Raw genomic sequence first — 24260 nt, 5'->3', positions numbered from 1 at the left:
TAGTCTGGGTAGTGGCTTATAAGTATTTTACCGGAACAAGTTACCATAAGGTGTTTTACCCTTATTAGAGAAAAACCAGGCTTAAAATAGCTTGGTATCTTTAACATTTATTATACCCAAGGGAAAATACTTTCTACATTTATATCTCCTCCTGAGATTTTTATTTAATAAGGTTAAAACACACCTTATGGTAACTTGTTCTGGTAAAATACTTATAAGCTCTATATTACTAAAATCTTGGTATTTCTAGCCTGGCTCCCACTGATGAGATCTCAATAAAGGTTGAAACCGGTCTGGGTAGTGACCCCCCCCCCCTTGCCCTTAATACATAGCATCATACATCTCCTCAAGGAGATGGGCTGTGCATTAAGGGTAAATATTAAGAACAGTGATCAGAGTTTATTCTTCCTTTACCATGAGTTGCCTTGACTTGCACTACTTTGAGGGTCAGCTAGACTTGCAATACATGCAGGTGCAAACTTGACTTTTTTGTCTGTTTGCTTACTTGGGAAATGGAGTAAAACCAGGTTTAAAATATCTTGGTATCTTTAACATTTATTACACCCAAGGTAAAATACTTTCTACATATATATATATAATAGTTGTTCTTGAGATGATGTCAGGGCCTCCCTCAATGAGTCTGTCGACTCCTTGGAGTTGCCCATAATAATAATAATATATATATAATCAAAATCTTGTAGAAATTTATCCCAATGTAACCATTACCACCCTAAATATATTGTTAACAATTCCTGTTAGCATAGCAATTGCAGAAAGAAGTTTTTCCAAGCTTAAACTGATTAAAAATTATTTACAAACAGCAATGACCCAAGAAAGATTGGTTGGTCTAGTAATTTTACCTTGGGTATAATATATCGATAGAGGTGGACATAGCTTATAATTTAAATTTAGAAGAGCTTATAAACAGTTTTATTGTGTGATATCCCCGTAGCGCAAACAGTTAATTAATATTATGTAATTGTTTTGCATTAAGTTTTTTGTTGTAATACAAACAAAATAGCAGTTGGAGATTTGCTTATATTTTTGTCTTGTAAAATCCATCAAGGGGCAACAATATTTAATTGTTTGCCTCTGGGTGCGATCTAATCTGGCAATAGCCATGATTACTGGTAACTTTTTTTTTTGAAATAATGGGAAAGAAGATGACACTATTTGAATAGGATGCACACAAAGACACTACTCTCTAGGCTGGAAATAGCAATAGTGAATGGGACATTCTTGGTAAGTCAACACCCATTTTTGGTTTCTTCTTGAAAATTTACTTTCCAAAAATCCCCGCATATATCTGGCACCCCAATTTTTTAGTTTTAATTTTGGGGAATAAAGGTGCATGTTATATTCGAGTAAATACAGTAGAAGGCCTACATAAACACAAAAATATTACATGATTTTCTCTGTGCTTCTCACAGTCACAAGCTCTGATAAACAACTACTAATCTGCTGTTGTGTTGTTGGTTACTGACTGTTGTTGACAGTGTTGTCAAGCAGAAAAGTCCAAATATCGCTACGAGTCTATCAAAATTCCGCTACACTATGTAATAATGTTTGCTTGTCAATTGCTGCTAGATAATGCACTACAGGAAGCTCCAAATCTCCCCATCCCTTTCATCACGTGTTTGTAATCAGGCAACTGTTGATATTTACTTTATATACACATTCAAAACTATAAACAGTTGTTGAATAATAGCACAATAATGTAGGTATAATTACTGTAAAGGGAGAAAAGTCAAGAAAAACCAAGTTTCTGGGTTTTTTTGCAAACTGCAAATCCATGAACCTAGTTCTTTCCAACCAAAGGGCAAAAAATTCTTCTATCTCCATATGAGATCTAGCAGAAAGAGATCAGATAAAGGTTCCTCATGAAATGGATGGGAATAGAACTTAGTTCTTTTCAACCAAAGGGCTTTGTCTATACCGACTGAGCTATGGAGGCTCTTACAAATGTAATAAAATATCTAATACATATTGGTTTTAATTCTGAAATAAACACACAGCTGGCAGTATCTGCTTTTAAAAATGAATCAATTACAAGAAATGAATAAGTATGCTTATAAACAATATATATTTGACAACTGAATGCAATTTTAATCATGAGACCTTATTTATATATGATTGTTTAGACTTGGAGATGGTCAGAGAATAATGTCATGATTTGGGATTGGATATAAAAGTTTATAAAATATTTTTATAGGATGAAAAAATCAATGTTTTTTTACATTATGAAGTAAGTATAATTTTATAATTATTTTTAGACATTTTTTGAGTATCTTAGACTATTTTTCTCAATTTGTATAAATCTATCTTATTTTTATATTTTTTCCCCAATTTATATTCATTTTTTATTTGAATTCCCCCCCTCCCAATTTTATTTCTCTTTTCTCATCTTTATATATACAGGGTGTTCGGGATAAATTTGACATATTTATAATTAATTATATTTTTCCGTAAGTTACATGTATTAACACACACTTCTCTTCATTTAAAAGTTTGGACCCTTCTTCATTCATATACAAGATGTCAGAAAGGATGGATAGCTGGAACCCACCTGAATCATGGAAGAGAATAACTTGTATCATGATGATTCGTGCCCGCCATCAAAATAAGGATATTACGACTGCTGCCCAATGCTCCCTGAATACGGTAAAAACAATCAGGCATGAACTAGAGACTTGCAATGGTGACTACGAGGATGTAGCAAGAAGAAAGATCCCTAGCAGACGATCTGATTGCGTTCGTACAGCAGAATTCCTCGCAAATCTGCAGGAACAGGTGTTGAAGAACCCTGGCATTGGAATTCGGGCTTTGTTCGTGGAGTTGCTAACTGTAGTCAAGCCCTGGATAACAAGGGTAGCCAATGGTAGGCCGTATGTATGGCAGCAGGATTCGGCCCCTTGCCACACCTCTGGGAAAAGTCAAAAATGGTTGTCTGAAAATTTCTACGACTTCACCAGTCCAAATGTTTGGCCTCCAAACTCCCCAGACCTTAACCCCATGGATTATTTTGTATGGGGCGCAGTTGAAAAAGACACCAATCGCACTTCCAGTAATACAAAAGCCCAGTTAATGGATAAAATTAAAACAGTTTTTGCGGCCCTTCCCAGGGAGACTGTAGCATCAGCTTGTTCGAGGTTCCGAAGCAGAATTGAAGCTGTGATCGATGCTAATGGTGGTTATTTTGAGTAAATCTTGTTGATAGTATTGCAATTAACTCTGCCTGTAATGTTTTTTTGTCAATTCATTAAATTTAATAGATACAAAGAAGATTTTCTTTTTCCTTACGAAACTGTCAAATTTATCCCGAACACCCTGTATATATATATATATATATATATATATATATATATATATATATATATATATTTTTTTTTTTTTTTTTTTTTTTCTGTACCCTCTATATTTCTTATTCCTTTCCCTCCCCCCTAACTTTTCTGATCCATACTTCCTATACTTTTCCTGCTATCGCTTTCTTTCCTAACATTTTATTGGATGATGTTTTAGACATTATCAAACTGTTTGTACACTGCATCTGATCCAATTTCTTTTAGTAGAATAATGTTTGTTATAAACAACAGTTTGGGCTAACAATAGGTAGCCTCTTATTTCATCTGTCAGCTGATCTCTTCATTAGAAAAAAGTGTTACTAGCTCAAACAACTTTGAAATCATCCATTTGGTGAAGTATCATTCATTGTAGAAACTGCTATATGTATTGCGCCAAAGAATGTGAAGGATCTGTGACTGTTTGGCTAAATGAGAAGAATGAAAATGTCGACGTACGTGAGAAGTGTCGGGATAGTTTGGAGCGATAGGAATGGAAGCAGACATTGGGACTGTAGCAGAAGAGCTTCAGCAGGAGTTCTTGAAAATAAAAAATGACCTTCATCTCCTGCGAGAGGAATTGAAAATGCTCAGTAAAGAGGTTCTGGAAATTAAAACTGAGGTAAATATGTTGAATAGAGAAATTAGGACTATGGAGATTACTTTAGCTGAAGTAACTAGAACAGGATTAAGCAAGGGAGAATCTTTAGTGAATGAAGAAGTAATAAATAGTATGGGAGTGACTGGGGGTCAACAGAATGAGAGCACAAGAGGTCTAGAAGAAATGAAATGTCATGAAAGTGAGGGAGTTAGTAAAAGAGTGTTGAGAGAAAATAATGAAACTGGGAGAGTCATGTTGAAAAGTGTAGAAAATGAGGCCATGAGTGATGCTTGTTTGGATTTGAATGAAGTTATGAGTGGTACAATATATGGTGATTCTATGATTAAGGGTATGCCTGAGTAGTGCTTGGCTGGTGGAACAATAGAGAGAGTGACTTTAGCAATAATAAGAGAGCATGATGCAGAAAAGATGACGGTTATGTTGGGTACAAATGACCTGAGTGGTAGTATTAATCGGGTAGCAAAAGATTTAAGAACATTGTTAGAAGTCCGCGCGATTAGCCTAGTGGCTTTGCGCTTCGCAACCATATGCCTGGGGAAGGAGTGTCCTAGGTTCGATTCCCGTCCACGACGTGAGGAGCTTAAGGATCTTCCTCATCCATAGCCAAGTTAGCCGGTCTTGGGCGTCAGCAGCAGGGTTTTTTCCGCCAGTTTATCTGGGGTTTTTCATCCCGCAAGCAGGCAAACCGGCCCCGTGAACACACAGGTTACAGTCATAAATATTTACGGCAAGGAAGGCAACAGGAAACCACCTTGCTCATAATCATCTCTCCCTAGAATGGTAGCATATAGCTACCCTCCCCCCGGCCGTATGGCAGATGGGAACCAGAAGAAGAAGAGTTAGATATCGTGAAGAAGAAAAGTGTCAAAGGGAGGATAGTGTGTGTGTGCTGCCTCATTTTGAGAATTATGAGTTAAGTAGATGAGCGATCATAATGAATGATATGATTACAAGAATGTGCAAAAAAAGAGGTCTGAAATTTGTTGATGTCTGGAGTGTGTTTGAAGATAAAAGACAGCTGTATGCAAGAAATGGGTTGCATCTGAACATGGAAGTCATAAGCGATTGAAGAAGTTACTGTTTTTGGAATAAGTTGAAGTAATTGGGCAGGGAAACTAAAATTGAAAAGGTTGAATGTAAGAGGGAGAAACTTATGCAGTGAATGTATTGTTGATCCTTTTTCGTGGAATAATTTGAAGAATAAAGTAGATAAAAATGGGACTACTGAAATTAGTAATATGTATATCAGTTCTAAACCTGGTACAAGAACTAAAGGGAATCTGTAATTTTTGTATACTAATGCAAGAAACATTCAAAATAAGAGGGATGAATTTTTGGCATTAGTCAGTGCAATCTCACCAAAAGTTGTAGGCATTAGTGAAACTTGTCTATCAGCAAAATATGTGGTTACTGGAATTGAATGTGATGGGTACAGTATTTTCAGGGAGGATAGAGAAGATAGAATGGGGGGAGCAGTACCGTTGAGGATAGCTGATGAGTTGCAGCCAAAGAAAATAGTATATCAAGCGGATAGAAATGTTGATGATAGTTCATTTGAGGTGGTCTGGTGTGAAATAGTGACGAACACAATCAAATATATTAGATGCTACTATAGTCCAGGGAATACAGGGGGTGATATTGAATTTATGCATCAGAAATTAGTGCAATGAGTTCAGGGTTAGTGGTTATTATCATCATCATCATCATCATCATCACAAACCATGGGCTGACTGCCCATTGATGTATGATGCCTGTTTCACTATCTTCTTTCACCTTTCTTTGTCCAGTGCACAGTGTCACAGTTTTTGTACACCCATTCCACACCAGTCTTTTATATCATCTATCCATTCTCTGTATGGTCTACCTCTTCTGTTTAAACCATCCAAAATACCAAACATAAATGTCTTTATCCTCTGGTCCTCACTCATTCTACAGATGTGTCCAAATCATTATAGCTTCCATTTTTTAATCTTCTGCATTAGATTCTCTTTTGGTTGTATCTTCTGATAGAACTCTTCATTGGTGATTTTCTGTACCCATCCTATTCTTAGAATCTTCCTGTAACAAGTTCTTTCAAATGCCAAAATTATTTTTCTTGATTCTTTATTTATTACCCACGTTTCAGATCCGTACAGTACACCGCTGAAGATGCGTGTTTCCAGTACTCTTAGTTTTGTTTGCAGACTGATCATTTTGCTTTTCCAGATGTTATCCATGGCCTTCAGATTTGTTCTTCCCTTTGCAATCCTGATCTTTATTTCTTTTTTACAGTTCAAGTCATATGTCAGTTTACTTTCCAAATATGTGAATTGTTCTACATTTTCTATATCAGTTCCATCCACTTGTATCTTTTGTTTCATGTTCTTCTCACCAAATACCATTGTCTTTGTTTTTTCCAAGTTCATAACAAGTCCAAATCTCTTCCCTTCCTCATTTAGCAGTTTCAGTGTTTTGTAGTTCTCTCTCTCATCTTCTTCAATAATAACAGTGTCATCTGCAAATCTGAGATTGTTAATTCTCATTCCGTGTACAGATATTCCTTTGGCATCTTCCTTCAATTTGTCCATTGATCTTTCTAAGTGTGTGATGAAAATGCTTCGTGATATTGGGTCTTCCTGTCTAGTACCTCTGCTTGTTTTAAACCATTTCCCCAAATCATCACCTATTCTAACTGCTGCAACTGCATTCTGATAAACATTTTTTAATAGAGCTATTAGTTTTTTATCAATTCCATAGGATTCCAAAACTTCTAATGTCACTTTCTGGTCAATACTGTCAAATGCTTTCTGAAAATCAACAAAGCAAGTATATATGTTAATGTTTTTTCTCCTAACTTTCTCTGCTATTAACCTCATTGTCAAAATCTGTTGAATTGTAGTTCTATCCTTCCTAAATCCTGCTTGCTCGTCTGCAAGGTATGCTTCCAATTGTGTTGTCAATCTTTCTGTCAATATGATCATCATCACTTTACCAAGGTGATTTATCAAGGCAATTGTTCTATAATTTTTACATTCTAGCTTATTTCCTTTCTTGTGTAGTGTCACTAATATTGATTTCACCCACTCCTCTGGCATTTTCCCTTCTTTCCATACCATATTACATGGTGCATTTCTGTAACCATGCTTTCACCACCATATTTAATCATTTCTCCAGTAATGTTATCATTACCAGGACTCTTGTTGTGTTTTAGCCATCCTATTGCTTTTTCTACCTCTCCTCTTAAAATGCCCATACCATGCTCATTACCTGGTGGTGATATTTGCTTCAATTCTTCAGTCAGTTTCCCAATGCTATCTGAATCTAGTTTTTTTTCATATAACTCACTACAGTATCTTGTCCACTGCTGTACAATTTTTTCTTTATTCATCAATACTTTGCCTTTTTCATCTTTAATTGTGGTCTGTTTTGGTTGCCACTTTCTACTAATGGTTTTGATCATTTTGTATACCTCCCTTGTTTTATGCTCTCCATAGTACTGTTCTATATTGTTGAATTGGGCTTCTAACCATTTCATCGTATCCATTCTCACTGCTTTTTTTCACCTCATTACACTTTCTTCTATATTGCTCTTCTATTTGTTCTGATGTATCCCTTCTTATCTTCAACATTCTTTTCTCCTGTACTAAATATAATAAATTTAGTTTAATCCTTTATCCAAGTGTGAGCAAACAAAGTTTGCGCCTGAATGTATCTTCAGGACTGGGGTAAGGTAGTGCAACACCAGGCAACTCATTGCAAAGGTGGAGAAAGCTCTCATTACTCCTATCTCAGTATCTCCCACAATGCAAAACACATCTCCTTGCGGATATGTCTAATGTAATGCATTAAAGGAAGGGCCACTACCCAGACTAGTTTCAACCTTTATTGAGGTCTCTTCAGTGGAAGCCAGGCCCAAGTGGAGATACCAGCCAGAAGCATTAGTAAAGTCATCTCTACCTATAGGAGTTGCCAAATGGTGTGCCACCTTTTTAATAAATTACTCTGGATATAGAGAAAGATGTTGAAAGTTTATTTTTCACTCAGTTTGAATATAATAAATTCTAACCAAGTGAAAAATACCTTACCCCAGTCCTGAAGATACTTTCAGGCGCAAACTTTGTTTGCTCACACTTGGATAAAGGATTAAACTAAATTTATTATATTCTAACCAAGTGAAAAATAAACTTTCAGCATCTTTCTCTAAATCCAGAGTAATTTATTAAAAGGTGGCACACCATTTGGCAACTCCTATAGTTAGAGATGACTTTACTAATGCTTCTGTCTGGTATCTCCACTTGGGCCTGGCTCCCATTGAAGAGACCTCAATAAAGGTCGAAACTAGTCTGGGTAGTGGCCCTTCCCTTAATGCATAACATTAGACATATCCGCAAGGAGATGTGTTTTGCATTTTGGGAGATACTGAGATAGGAGTGTTGGTAACTTGCTCCACCTTTGCAAGGAGTCGCCTAATGTTGCACTACCTTACCCCAGTCCTGAAGATACTTTCAGGCGCAAACTTTCTTTGCTCACACTTGGATAAAAGATTAAACTAAATTTATTATATTCTAACCAAGTGAAAAATAAACTTTCAACATCTGCTGTACTAACTTCAGCATTTCTTGTGTAATCCATTTCTTCTTGATCTTCTCTTCTTCTGGTACTGTTTCTTCAATGCTGCATCTTCCATCGCCTTCATTACTCTTTTCACTCTTAGATTCGAGTTTTTTCTTTCTCCACACTTTTAAGTTTCTCTTCTAACACTGTTCTGTACCTTCTTCCTATTTCTGCTTTACTTATTCTTGCTTTATCTATTCTATTCTGATGTTAGGCTTTTTATTTCTTTTTTAATTTCAATTTGATGTTTGCAATCACTAAACTATGGTCCCAGTCTATATCTGCTCTCCTTGAAAAGTTCGACACTGCTGTACTGATGTTATCCATCTTCTTTTAATCATATCAGTCATGATTTTGGTTTTCCCATCATTTGATCGCCACGTCCATTTTCTACACTCCTTTTGTTGGAATCTTGTGTTACAGATCATCATCTCGTGGTCCACAGCAAATTCTAACAATTTTTCACCTCGTTCATTTCTTTCTCCAAAACCATATTTTTCCATGACTCTATTCCAACCATCATTATCTCTTCCAACTTTGGCATTCCAATCTCCTTCACTAATTACCACATTTTGCTTTGGTATTGTTTCTATTGTCTCTGTCAGATCTTTGTAGAATAAGTCAATATCCTCATCTGTGCTGTCAGATGTGGGTGCATATATCTGGACTATTGATATGTTGAATGACTTTGCCTGAAATCTTGCTACTATGATTTGTTCATTAACTGGTTTGTAGCCTAACAGTGCCTCTCGAGCTCTTTTGCTAAGAAGGAAGCCAACTTCTGCTTCGTGCATGGTGTCATGTCCTGACCATATTACTTCGCATCCATGATCTCTCCAGATGATGCCCATCTCATCTTTGCCAATCCTAGTATACCCCACCGATATCTCTTCATTTTCTCACGAAGTAGTTCTAATTTTCCTGACATCCAGAGTGTTCGCACATTCCACGTTCCTACTGATAACAGTTCTGTTAGTTTCAATTTCTGTTTCTGTTTCCTTGTATAGTGTCACTAATATTCATTTCACCCACTCCTCTGGCATTTTCCCTTCTTTCCATACCATTTACTTTTCCAGATGTTATTCATGGCCTTCAGATTTGTTCTTTCCTTTGCAGTCCTGATCTTTATTTCTTTTTTACAGTCCAAGTCATATGTCAGTTTACTTCCCAAATATGTGAATTGTTCCTGCAATATGTTCTGCCATGGGATGGTTGCAAGTGTAAACAAAACAAAATAAGTAAGGTGTCCTGGTCCCAGTTACCTTTCGTATCCCACTTTTCAATTCAACCCCGATCTCTCGATTGGTATCGTGGGCCTTGTTTATCTGGGCGATGCTCGAGCCGGCATGTTGTAACTGTTGATTGTATGGGCATCAGATAACAATCGTATTTTTTCTTTATGGTCTGAGCATCGACACTCATCTGACCGACCCTCATCCTTTATCCAGGCTTGGGACTGGCATGAGACCCCTAAGGATCCCATGGCGGAGTTAGTGGTTATTATGGAGGATTTTAATTATAGTGATATCAATTGGAAGGAGGAAATATCACATGGCAAAAAGGAAATGGAATTCATACACCTTCTAAGAGATAATTACTTGAAATAGCACATAACTGAAGGAGACTCGTGGTTTGAGAGTGTTGGACCTGGTCATTGGTTCGAAAGACATATGCATAAGTAAAGTGCCCTCATTACCTCTAATTGGTGGGAGCAATCATGTGGTATTGACTTGGGAGGTTGCAAAATTTGTGGATTTCTCTCTTAAGAAGAGGTATATACGGAACTACAGATTAGGTAATTATAACAAGCTTCGGAGTGAACTTACAGCCATCCCGTGGCAGAACATATTGCAGGGGAAAGATATTGGCAGTGCATGGGATATAATCGGTGGGTATCTGAGGAAGGCAATATCAGAATGTATTCCCATAGTCAGGAAGACAAACAGGGTAGGCATTAGATGGATGAGTAGTAGTATCAGGCTTGATCTGCAAAAAAAGAAAATGTTATGGAGAATTTACATGCAGAAAGGCAATCACTATACCAATGAGCAGTACAAGACTCAAGCTAGGAAGGTTACTAACATAGTAAGAAAAGCCAAATCAGATTATGAGAAGATTTCAGTCAAGGAGATCAAGGGTAATCCCAAAGAGTTCTTCTGCAATGTGGCAAGTTAAAGGTAGAATGACTTTGGAAGGACAACTTTAGTGGGTGCTGATGGTATTGAGGTGACCAATTCAGATGTAATAGTAGAGTTATTGAATGATCACTTTTCAAAAGTCTATCATCCAAGAGGATATCTCTGTACCTGTAGCAATAACTAATGTGAGAATTGAAGTTAATAAATTAGAGGTACTTAGTATATTGCAGGATTTAAATGCAAATACTGCTGTAGGTTTAAATGGAATATCTGCTTGGGTGTTGCATGAATGTTCAAAGGAATTGTCAACGCCTCTTACTTGGTTATTTAACTTAAGTTTGAACTCTGGTATGTTCCCTAGGGAGTGGAAGGAAGGCAAAGTAATTCCTTTGCATAAAGGTGGCTCTAAGACTGCAGTAGTTAATTACAGACCAATCACCATCTCGGGCGTGGTGGTAAAAGTATTGGAAAAGTTGGTTAAAGACAGAATTCAAGAATGGGTGGATCAGGATATGATACTCTATAGGGGCCAACATGGTTTTGTTAAAGGCTGATCCTGACTTATCAATTTATTAACTTTTTATAATAAAATGACATCTGAGTTGGACAAAGGAAATGCCCGTACAGTGTTACTTCTGGATTTTGCTAAGGCTTTTAACAGGATACTTCATGGAATACTGTTGCGCAAATTGAAGCAGATGGGGATGGATACTAAACTGGTGATATGGATAAGAGAATGACTCAGGGAGAGATACCAGAAAATAGTGTATGGAGGAGCAGAGTACAGGATGAGGCAGATGACCAGTGATGTGCCACAGGGCTCTGTGCTTGGGCCATTATTGTTTAATTAGTACATAAATGATATAGGAAATGGCTTAAAGGGAGATATTCAGTTGTTGGCTGATGATGCAAAGTTGGGTAGCACTATAAAAAATCAAGCCGATGTTGAGAGTTTGCAGAATGATTTAAATAAGCTGGCAAAATGGACAAAAGGTAATGGATGTCAGTTCAATGTGAAAAAGTGTCCAGTTATGCATTTTGGGATTAAAAGATTACCAGCTGTATACTACATTGATAGAACAGTACTCCAAGAGATTGATGAGGCTAGGAATTTGGGGATGTTGGTGGATAGGAAGATGAAGTTCAGAAAACACATTGCTAAGGTGTCCAAGATTGCACATAGGATTACTCGGTTATTGAAGAATACACCTACATCCACAGATGTATTGTTCCCCTTTATAAGGTTATTGTTCCCCTTTATAAGGTGTTGATACTTCCACATTTGGATTACTGTGCTCATGTCTGGTCACTTAGATTCCTTGGAGATGAGGAGGTTGTGGAGAGGGTTCAGGGGAAAGAGACTAAGTTGGTGAGTGATGAAAAAATGCTCCCTACATTGATAGATTGAGAGCTTGTGGATGCAGAGGTTGGTTGATAGGCGTAGAAGAGGGGACATGATAGAAACATTTAAATTACTAAAAGGTTTTTATGCGATTGATACAGGGGAAATATTTCAGCTGTGTGATAGTGATGTCAGAACAAGAGGTCATCCCTTTAAATAAAGGAAAAGTGTGGTTAACAAGGGTGTGAGAACAAGGTTTTTCGTTTGGAGGGTGGTGAATGAGTGGAATGCATTGCCTGACTCAGTTGTGAGTTCTTCATCTGTAAATGAATTCAAGAAGAGATATGATAAATATTGTTTTGATAGTTTGTATCTCCCACAATGAGTCTACTGACTCCATGGAGATACCCGTAATAATAATAATAATAATAATAATAATAATAATAATAATAATAATGTCCTTATTATTTCAAAACATGATCTCCCAAATCTAGAGCTAGTTCTTCATATTCTAAATATGCTTAAACCTGCAAATAATTTCACATTACAACTAGAAATGAATGGTCAACTGTCCTCATTATAAAGAAACCTGATTATTGTAGTATCACTCTTGAGGTATATCATAAGTCTATCTACACAGGACACTCTCATCTTGCTTCATCCCTTCACCATTCTTTCAAAAACTTGGTATCATCCACATCAGTAAGAATTATTTTCTGTTTTTGCTAAATTATATACCCTGAAAAAGCCACCAATTTTTTATATGAATGTAACAAACTGGTGACCATTCAGATAATGTGGCCAACAAGTGGCCATTCAGTTAAGGAAATAGAGGAAATGTTCAAACAATTGTAAGAACTAATTGAGGAAGAAAAAAAGAAAAGAAGGTGCACATTGCAATGGATACAATATCGGGAAATAAGGACGCTTCAAGGGCTCATGTTCCTCCCGATCAAACCTCTGAAAGTGACTTGAAACAAGCTATAAACAAACTGAAAATGAAAGATCGTCAGAATCAAAATTGCAACGTGGAATGTGAGCACAATGAAAAGATGTGGAAAATAAGAAAATCTCAAACAAGAAATGGACAAAGGAAAAATTGATATCATAGGGCTCTGTGAAGTCAGAGGGGAAGGAATAGGTGATTTTTATAGTGACAAAGTAAGAGTAATTTACTCAGGTGGAGATAAAAAAGGAAAAAGGAGTTGCACTTGTTTTTAATAAAAGAAGAGCAAAGAGCATCATTTGCATAAAATGTCTGAATGATATGGTGGTAAAATTGAAGGCTGAACCGGTGGACATAACAATAATGCAGGTATGTATGGCAACAGGTGACCATTCAGATGAGGAAATAAAGGAAATGTATGAACAATTACAAGAACTAATTAAGGAAGAAAAAAGAAAAGACTATATGATTACAATGGGAGAATTTAATGAAGTTATGGGAGAAGACGTGGATGGGAGTGTAGTAGAAAGATACGGACTAGGTAATAGAAATGAGAGAGGGGAAAGGTTAGTGGAATTCTGTAAAGAAAATAAGCTAATAATTACGAATACTTAGTTTAAAAAATCTAAGATAATACTATACCCAGAAAAAACCAGAAGATGTGGAAAGGTATCAAATTGATTACATTATAGTAAAGCAAAGATACAAGAATAGTTTAAAAAATGTATGCACACATCCTGGAACTGATGTTTACTCTGACCACAACCTACTATTCATAGAAGTAAATGTGAAACGAAAGAAAATAAAAGAAGCTATGAAAAGGAAAAACGGAACTTAGAGAAATTAAAAAATACAAAGGAATTTGGAAATAGATTAGAGAAAGAATTAGAGGAAACAAGTTTTGTCAAAACTGAAGATCCAGAAAAGAAATGGGGACAAATTAAAGAGAAAATAAAGAAGAAATGCAGAAGAAGAAATTGGATATGTAAGAGCTAAAAGAATAAAAAAAAAACCTGGGATAAATAATGAGATGATTTCTCTAATGGGAGAAAGAAGAAAATGGAAAAATAAAGACACCCCAGAAGGGAAAATACAATATAGAACCTTTAATGACAACTTGAGAAGGGAAGCAGGAAGAAGTAAAGAAGATTGGCTTAAAAAACAATGTGAAGACATGGAAAATTATGAGAGAGTGGGAAGGTATGATCTTTTGCATGAACAAGCAAGAAGCATGAATCACAAGAGAAATGTAATTCCAGCTAGAGGCATGGAAAATAAGAATGGAGAAATCATAACTGAAGAAGATAAAAAGATCCTAATGAAATGTAAGGAATACATTGAAGATCTGTATGACAAGGAAAATAGATCAAATGAGTTGCCATTAGAAGATATAAAGAAGGTAAAGGAAGATGAACTAGGCCCAGAGATTTTGAAGACAGAAGTAGAAATGGCCATTAAAGAACTAAAATGTGGAAAGGCAGAAGGAATAGATGAAATACCTGCAGAATTCCTGAAACTACTTCAGAAGAAAGGAAGTGAATAAATAATCAAAATAATAAATTTAATTTATAACAAAGGAGAATTACCAAAAGATTTTATGACTTTAATATTTATACCTATACCAAAGAAAATTGCTGCAGTAAGCTGCAAGGAGTTAGAACAATAAGCCTCATTTTCCATACATAAAAAATACTTATGAGAATCTTAACACGAAAAATTGCATCTGATGTGGAAGAATTTCTTGGGGAAGATCAGTTTGGTTTCAGGAAGGATAGTGGAACAAGAGATGCAATTAGACTGTTAAGAATAGTAAGTGAAATAAGTCTGAAGTGAATAAAGAAGTTAATATCTGTTATATAGATTTTGCAAAAGCTTTGACTTTGTAAAATGGGATGAGATGGTGGAAGTAATGGAACAGATTGGTATAGATTGGAAAGACAGAAGGCTAATTATTTCACTATATATGGGACAAAATGCCATGGTGAGAGACATATATGATACAACAGAACCAGGTATCGTTGGACAAGGAGTAAGACAAGGCAGTTCTCTATCACCAATTTTGTTTAACATGTATTCTGAAGCAATGTTAAAAGAAGCACTGGAGAATTTGGAAGAAGGAATAAAGATTGGAGGTAGACAGATATTTGCAATAAGATACACAGATAACAAGGCATTATTATCAAATACTGGAACAGGACTACAACATCTGTTGAACAAATTACTGCAATCCTGTATCAATTATGGAATGAAAATTAACATACGAAAAACAAAGGTAATGAAAATAGCAAGGAAAGAGGCAAATATGGATATCAGAATAAATGGGAAAAAGTTGAATCAAGTAAAGACATTTAAATATCTAGGAAGCATGATTAGCACTGATTGAAGATGTAAAAGTGACATAAAAGCAAGAATAGTGTGGGGGAAGAGATGCCTTTAATAGAAAATGGAATTTATTCAGAAGTAAAATGGATAGAAACCTAAAGAAAAGACTAATAAAATGTTATGTGTGGAGTGTTGTCCTCTATGCAGCTGAAACTTGGACACTGAAGAAAGAAGAAATTAAGATTTTGGAAAGCTTTTAGATTTGGATTTGGAGAGGGATGGAAAAAATCAAATGGACAGATAAAATAGCTAATGAAGAGGTCTTAAAAAGAGTAGAAGAAGAAAGATGTCTGTTAAGGAGGATAAAAAGAAGAAAGGGAAACTGGATTGGACATATTCTGAGAGGGAATGGAATCATCAGAGATTCCATCGAAGAAAAAATAGACAGAAAAAGACCCAGAGGAAGAGTAAGGAAAACAGTGCTCGATGACATGCTGAATGGAGACAGGTACACAACCTTTAAAGAGTAGGCTCAGAACAGAAGAGAGTGGACAAAAAGCTTTTGCTACTAAGAGAAGAACCTGCTCAATTGCAGAATATTCAAGAAGAAAAAGAACAAGCTGAAAAAGTTTCAAATTTAACGGCTATTAAAAAATCCTTGTTAATCACCATGTATATATGTATATACATGGTGATTAACTTCTTCACATCTTAACATATATATGTTAAGATATGAAGATCAATATAATCTTTTGATATGATAGAAATAATACTGATACAAAGTGTATAATTTTATATATTTTATCCATGTGGCCGTTTTGAATTGTTAATCCTGAATGGTTTTTAGTCATAATAAACTCATTCAAAATGAATTAAATATGAGTCCTAGATGAGTCTTTGACACTCCATGGGGACTTGGGTAATAATCATAATAATAATTGTATACTAAATTCTGCTCTGTGTCTTATTAGCATCTTAAAATGATATTTGTTTTTGTTTTCAGATATAAAGAAGGTGTATCGACAAACAGGAGTGGAAAAAAAACCTACAGTATTTCTAATAGCAGATACTGAAATGGTGGATGAAACATTTCTTGCATTTATCAATGATATTTTAAGCAGTGGTGAAATTGCTAACCTGTTCAATGATGAAGAATTTGATGAGGTACGTTGTAGTATAAAGTAATTCTAAAGATTTAAATGTGTATTTTATTGACTATCTTGTGCATACTGTGTATGTGCAATGTTTTAACTTCTTTTCATGGAAAAATTTGAATATTTCCAGCCTTGATCTACTCGTTTAACAATTCTTTGCAGCAGCGCAAGTCCCAAAAGAGTGGAAGGAAATATCTGGATATCTGGATTTGTTGCTAAGGTACTGGAGAAGTTGGTAAGCGCTAGAATACAAAAGTGGATTGATAACAGCTGTATTCTGTATGCGTGTCAGCATGGGTTTGTTAAAGGTTGGGTTTTAACTTCTTTATCTACAAGATGACGAATGTATTGGAAAAGGGAAATGCACATGCATGATATACTTTGATTTTGCAAAGGTTTTTGATAGCTTGCCACACCAAAATTTGGTAACTTCACTGTAGTAGATGGGACTAGATGATAGATTAGTGAGTTAGATATACAACTGGCTCTCAGATATAAGCAAGTTGTGTGTGAGGATGCATGCAGTATCCCAGAAGAGAAGAGAAGAGTCACGTTTGGTGTGCCACAGGGTCTGTTTTGGAACCATGGTTATTTAATTTGTATATTAATGATATTGGGATTGGTTTAACTGGTGATATGCAGTACAACTGTTTGCAGATGATGCAAAATTGGGAAGAGTGATGAGGAATCAAGATGTTATGACCTTACAGGAAGACGAGCAGATTGTACAAGTGCGCTACAATATGGGAATGTCAGCTCAGTGTTGCAAAGTGTAAGGTTCTGAAATTTTTATTATTATTATTATTATTATTATTATTATTATTATTCAGGCCTCCATGGAGTCAAAAGACTCATTGTGGGAGGTCATTCCTAAGAAACACAAAGTCTATCATACCACTCCTTAAACTCATTGACCGTTCTCGCTCTCTCACCACTCCATCAGGCAATGCATTCCATGGTTCAACCACTCTCCATGTGAAGAAACCACTCTTCACCCTCTTGCTCACAGTTTCCTTTCGTAACTTCCAAGGATGGCCTCTTGTCATCTTGTCAATGGGATGCAAAGTGTACACCAGATGGGGAAATTTTGCAGGAAGTTGAGATTGTATAAGACCTTGATCAGGCAGCAAATGGATCAGTGTGCATAGATTTTCTCCTGGTTTTTGTGGCGATGAGTATATATATTGGAAAGGGTGAAGGGAAGACTGACAAAATTGGTAAGTGGTCTTTGGGATGATTGGACAGATTGAAGGAATGCAGCTTGCAAAGCTTTGTGAATAGGAGAAAGAGTGGGATATGACTGACACATTTAAGTTGGTAACAGGTTGCATTCAGGTTAATGTGGAAGAAATTTTTCATAGAATGGAGTAAGCGGATAGAACAAGGGGAAGATCCTTGGAACCTGTATAAGGAGTGTGTGAGCAAGATCATAAGGAGAGATTCTTTGCATGGACAGTGGTTTGTGAAGAGAATGCATTGTCTGTTGTGATGAATGCAAATACATTAAATGAATTTAAAACACTGTTTGATTTGTTTTGTGTGTAACAGTGTGTTCCTCCCATGATGAGTCTCTTCACTTCATGGAGTGCTGCTGTTAATAATAAAAAATAAGTAATATTTCTTTAAATGTAAGTAATTATTAGTATCATTTTTAGACTTATTGTGAAAGGCATGATGATCATGATGATGATTTATTATCTTCTTCTATGAATCTCATTATACATCATCACATTGTTATTTTTATGATTATTGTTGTAATTATTATTATACATCATACTATATTATCTATGTTTTTTTCTTATAAATCTTCTTTCATAGTTACAATAGCAAAGCATTCAGTATTATAAATTATGGAGACAACATGTTAGCTAGAGTAACACCTTCAATTTAATATAAATCAAAATCACCTAATGTTTCAACCTTCATATCAACATCATCATCAGTAGCAAGCATATATATATATATATATACATGTTTGTATATATACAGACTATGTTGACAAAAATATTTGGACACCTTAAGTGTCATTCAAATATTCACAGAGTGTCTGCATAAGTCTGGTATTAAAAGATGGGATGTGCTGCATATTTTACACTGTACTCAATGTCAAGATGACATATTCTGCTGAAATGACAGACTTCCAATGCAGGATGGTAGTTGAGTGTCGTCAGTGGTCTTTCTGTCCATGACATTCCTACTTGTCTAAGTATACTGGAATCCTGTTGCTTATTTATTCATAGATGAAACGTTGGTGCTAACACAGCAGGAAAACATCCTGGGAGGCCACTGACACTCACTGACCAAGATCGATGAACCCTGTCTTGGAATAAACAAGACTGCTTCGCATCATAAGCAATGGACACCATGCAGTCAACCTGGAAAGCGTCACAGGATATCTGTCAACACTGGAACTGTTTGCAGAGAGTTACCATTGCACTGTGAACAAGCCACACATTACTACCCCTTTCAATGCTAAGTGATGTTTGGACTGGTGACTTTCACTGTTCCTGGACTATAAATGATGAGAAAAGTGTTGTGTGCATGAATCATGCTTTCAAATGGTTCACTCTAATTGTCATATTTGGATCTGGTGATTACTCAAGGAACTGTTCCAGCAGGATTGTATCATTCTAACTGTCAAGTCTGGTGGAGGCTCGGTAATGGTAAGGGTTGTTTCAGTTGGATGGAGCTGGGACATCCTGGACAATGCTTCTGACACTGTGGAAGTACTTCAGCAGTGACCTTTGCATGTTTCAGCATGACAATGTTCCATGCCATACTGCACTGTGTGTCTGAAACTGGTTTCCACAAAAGAACATTGAAGTGTTGGAGCAGCTGGCTAGGAGTTCAGACCTGAATCCCATCAAACATCTTTGGGATAAATTAGAATGCAAATTAATTCCACACCACAGCAGCCATTATCAGCATCAGTTTTGCATGAGGAATGGAACAATATTCATGTTGTGATGTATAAGAAATTGGTTGAAAGCATGGCCTGAAGGGTATATGTTCATACTTTTATCTACTGACTGAGATCCGAGAATTAGAACAAACAATTAAATTTATTAAATAAGCAACATGTTTCATCTGAGTGGCCGGCTTCTTCAGGCGTGAGAGAACATGGAAAGCCAATAAAAAACACTATAAAGAAACATTGAGTCACGATAAAACTATAAATTATAAAACTATAAATTCGACTGTAAACCACAGTTAACTTTGAACTTGAGCTACAGTCCGAGTTAAAGTTCTATTGTTAGACATTTGTGCACGTGTGTCTAACCCTCTCCATATAAACAGTAACCTCAGCTACAATTTACCGGATTCATTCAGCTCTGCTGTCAGATATTGGTGCACTCGTGAAGAGGTTACTGTTTATATGGAGAGGGCCCATGGCAATTTCTTTAGACTCGACTATGCAGCGTTCTACCTCATCATGGCATATGTGAAGGTTTGAAGTTGTTGTCCAGTTTATTCATGTTGGCAGCCTTCATTATTTGTGTTTACTGAAAACAGGACATGGCTTGAGAGGGCACTAGCTCTGGTTCTTTTGTAAGTAATGTCTCTTCGGTGTTCTTCGAGATGTAGGAGGATGGATTTTTCCGTTTGGCCATAGTATGGTTTTCCGCAGTCACATGTGATTTTGTACACACCTGAGAATTGTAGATGGTTGTGAGCTTGTTTGTATTTGCTTAAACTTGATCTTAGTTTGGGAAAAGTAGAGAAGAATTTTTTATGTTACACTTTCCCAAAATTCTTCTTAGTTTCTTGGAGAGCGTGCTGATGTATGGCAAGGAGATATGACCTTTGGGGCCATCCTGTGTTTCTACGTTGTTTCATTGACGGTGGTATAGTTGTTTATTGATAGTTTTTGAAGAGTAGCCAATCCTTTTGAAGGTCCTTTTAAGATGTTGTAGTTCATTTTTTAGTTCTTCTTCATCTGACAGTACAGATCTGGCACGATGCACTAGAGTTGAGATGATACCCATCTTCTGTGCCAGATAGTGATGTGAGGATGCATGCAGGTATCTGTCTGTGTGTGCAGGTTTTCTAACGATTGAGATTTTTTATGGAGTCAGATGTCTTAATAAGTTTTATGTCCAGAAAAGGTAAAGATCCATTTTCTTCAATCTCCATGGTTAATTTGATGTCTTGGTGGAAGTTGTTTAAGTGATTTAAAAAAGTGTGAAGATTGTCAATACTGTCTTCCCAGATAAGGAATATGTCATCAACATATCTAAGCCAAATTTTTGGCTTAAATGTAGAAGAGGAGATTGCCTTTTGTTCGAAGTCCTCGAAAAAGATGTTGGCTAGTATTGGAGAGAGGGGACTGCCCATTGCTAATCCTTTATTCTGTTTGTAAATTTTTCCTTCAAATTCAAAGTTAACCAGAGTTAACACAATGAGATAGCAGAGAAAACATCTTCTTTGAAATCTTGTTGCTTAAAATATAGAGAACTTCTTGTGTCAGAGTGTTTGTGAAGAGAGCTACTACGTTGAAGCTCACCATAATGTCAGAAAACTTGAGTTTTATATTTTTAATTTTAGAGGCAAAGTCAATTGAGTTTTTTTATATAAGAAGGAGATTTTCCTGCAAAACCTTTTAAGGATGATGCCAGATATTTTAATAACTGGTAGGTTTTCTTTGTGTACCTTCAGGAGACCGTATAACCTTGGAATGAGTGGATGTAAAGAACGAATTGAAAGGCGTATGTTTTGTGGAAGTTCTGTGGTCTTTTATAGAAGGTTATTAGTTTTGTTATGTATCTCCCTCATTGGGTCCCTTTCAATTTCCAAGTATGTATCCGACTCTAACAATGTTAAAATTTTTTCCCAGTAGACTGTTTTATTTAGAACTACAGTTGCATTACCCTTCTCAGCTTGTAAGATAATGATGTCTTTATTTTTCTTTAGATTTTTGATTGCAAGCCTTTCACCAGGGGAGATATTATCTGATGGAGGTTTTGCATTATTGATCGCAAATATTGCTTCCATGAGAAGTAAACTCGCGTTCGTGTTAGGAATTAGCAAAGCTGCTTTCCCCGTCTTATTTAGAAATAGTTCTTTGGGAATACTTTTAGGTGCAAGGACAAAATTGAAACCTTTTCTGAGAATTTGTTCTTTCTCATTATTTTGAACGTACGATTTGTTTATCACTAATTTTTTAAGTCTTTCATGAAGATTATTAAGAGTTGGCTTTTCTTGTGTTGAGTTGAGTGAATTGAACTTTCTGATGAGTTTAAATTTATTTAAGTTTTGAGATCTTAATGCGCAGCGTGTACTTCTTTCTTTAACGTAATTCAATGACGCGTTGTCTAAGGAAGCCGTTAATTGGTTTTCTAAATATGATTTTTCTCTAAAGAGAAAAGCTAAATTGCATTTGGTATCGCAAATCCTCTCGGTTAAAAGATCTAGTTTTGCTTATGTATAGATTCGGTGTGCTCTTTCTGTAGTAATGACTTCCTTAAATTGTAGGAATTTCGGAATATTGAAGAAAACTTACAACGTTTCAGGAACATAAGTCTGTGTATATGTATATATATATATATATATATATTCATTTTTCTAAATTAACTGACTTAAAACCCGAGAATTATAACACAATGACATTTATTTGAAAAAAAAACGCAACATGTTTCGTCAAGAATGACTTCATCAGGCAATAAGAACATAGAAAGATATTAAAAGACACGAAATTAACATTGACACACTCTAAAGCTATACAATTATAAAGCCATAATATTCGACTGTAAATTACAGTTATTATGAGCTTGAACTACAGTCCGAGTTAAAGTTCTATTGTTGTACACCTGTGCGTGTGTGGAATCACGCGATCTCCAGTATCTAATAGTAGAGTTGAAAGAGTCAGCCAAATTATAGCTAAGATTGTTATTCATGTGAAAAGGGTCCAAGGTGATTTCTTTTGACTCGACAATGCGGCGCTCTACTTCATCATAGGAGATGTGTAGGTTTGAAGTTGATGGCCAGTTTATTTCATGTTGGTGGCTTTCGTTGTTCGTGTTTATTGAAAACAGGACATGGCTTGACAGAGCAGTTGCTCTGGTTCTCTTATAAGCAATGTCACGCTGGTGCTCTTTGAGATGTAGTAAGATAGATTTCTCTGTCTGCCCATAGTAAGGCTTTCCGCATTCACAAGTTACCTTGTATACACCTGGGAATTGTAGAAGGTTGTGAGGTTGTTTATAGTTGTTGAAGCGTGATCTTATTTTTGGCATAGTCGAGAAGCACGTTTTTATGTTAAACTTCTTTAGAATTCTACTCAGCTTTTTGGATAGTGTGCTGATATATGGCAAGACGATATGACCTTTGGAGTCGTCCTGTGTCTCTACGTTGTTGCGTTGACGGTGGGATAATTGGTTGTTAATATTTTTTAGAGAGTAGCCATTGTTTTTAAAGGTCCATTTAAGATGTTGTAGTTCCTTTTTCAGTTCTTCTTCATCTGAGAGTACAGATCTTGCACGATTCGCTACAGTTGATATAATACCCAACTTTTGCGCTGGATGGTGATGGGATGACGCATGCAAATATCTGTCTGTATGAGTTGACTTTTTAAATATAGAGATTTTAATTGATTCAGGCGTCTTAGTGAGTTTAACATCTAGGAAACAGATGGAACTATCTTCTTCAACCTCCATAGTCAATTTTATATCTTGATGGCAGTTGTTTAAGTGGTCGAGAAACTTGTGAAGATTTTCAGTACCATGCTCCATATGAGGAATATATCATCCACGTATCTAAGCCATATTTTCGGTTTTAAAGTAAAAGAGGAGATTCCTCAAAAAAAATGTTGGCTAACACAGGAGAGAGAGGGGGCTTCCCATAGCTAATCCTTTGACCTGTTTGTATAGTTTACCTTCAATTCAAAATAGCCAGAGTTTACACAGTGAGATAACAGAGAGAACATTTTATTTGAAATCTTGTTTTTTAAAATATGGAGAACGTCCTGTGTCAGAACGTTGGTAAAGAGTGCTACCACGTCAAAGCTCACCATGATGTCAAAAGATTTTAGTTTTAGGTCCTTTATTTTAGAGACAAAATCTGTTGAGTTTTTAATATAAGAAGAAGATTTTCCCGCATTTTCCCACAAGTTTCTCGACCACTTAAACAACCGCCATCAAGATATAAAATTGACTATGGAGATTGAAGAAAATAGTTCCATCTGTTTCCTAGATGTTAAACTCACTAAGACGCCTGAATCAATTAAAATCTCTATATTTAAAAAGCCAACTCATACAGACAGATATTTGCATGCGTCATCCCATCACAATCCAGCGCAAAAGTTGGGTATTATATCAACTGTAGCGAATCTTGCAAAATCTGTACTCTCAGATGAAGAAGAACTGAAAAAGGAACTACAACATCTTAAATGGACCTTTAAAAACGATGGATACTCTCTAAAAAATATTAACAACCAATTATCCCACCGTCAACTTAGCAACGTAGAGACACAGGACGACTCCAAAGGTCATATCGTCTTGCCATATATCAGCACACTATCCAAAAAGCTGAGTAGAATTCTAAAGAAGTTTAACATAAAAACGTGCTTCTCGACTATGCCAAAAATAAGATCACGCTTCAACAACTATAAACAACCTCACAACCTTCTACAATTCCCAGGTGTATACAAGGTAACTTGTGAATGCGGAAAGCCCTACTATGGGCAGACAGAGAAATCTATCTTACTACGTCTCGAAGAGCACCAGCGTGACATTGCTTATAAGAGAACCAGAGCAACTGCTCTGTCAAGCCATGTCCTGTTTTCAATAAACACGAACAACGAAAGCCAC

At 36.0% G+C, this 24260-nt stretch overlaps 1 protein-coding gene across 1 annotated transcript in view; it reads left to right on the top strand.

Annotated features, from left to right (window-relative positions):
• kl-2 (dynein heavy chain 2, axonemal kl-2) overlaps nt 1–24260 on the top strand; it is a 1497432-nt gene that overhangs the window by 616468 nt on the left and 856704 nt on the right. Inside the window, exon 27 of the mRNA XM_090414156.1 lies at nt 16305–16465. Within this exon, the coding sequence (XP_090270282.1) occupies nt 16305–16465 (161 nt within the window). The remainder of the gene's footprint in view (nt 1–16304; nt 16466–24260) is intronic.

This window comes from Typopeltis vanoorti, chromosome 24 (assembly GCF_054136105.1).
Source record: "Typopeltis vanoorti isolate ZY-2024b chromosome 24, IOZ_Tvanoo_1.0, whole genome shotgun sequence".
Taxonomy (NCBI): domain Eukaryota; kingdom Metazoa; phylum Arthropoda; class Arachnida; order Uropygi; family Thelyphonidae; genus Typopeltis; species Typopeltis vanoorti.
The sequence above is the reverse complement of the archived record's forward strand: the minus strand, read 5'-3'. Positions and strand labels throughout refer to the sequence as shown.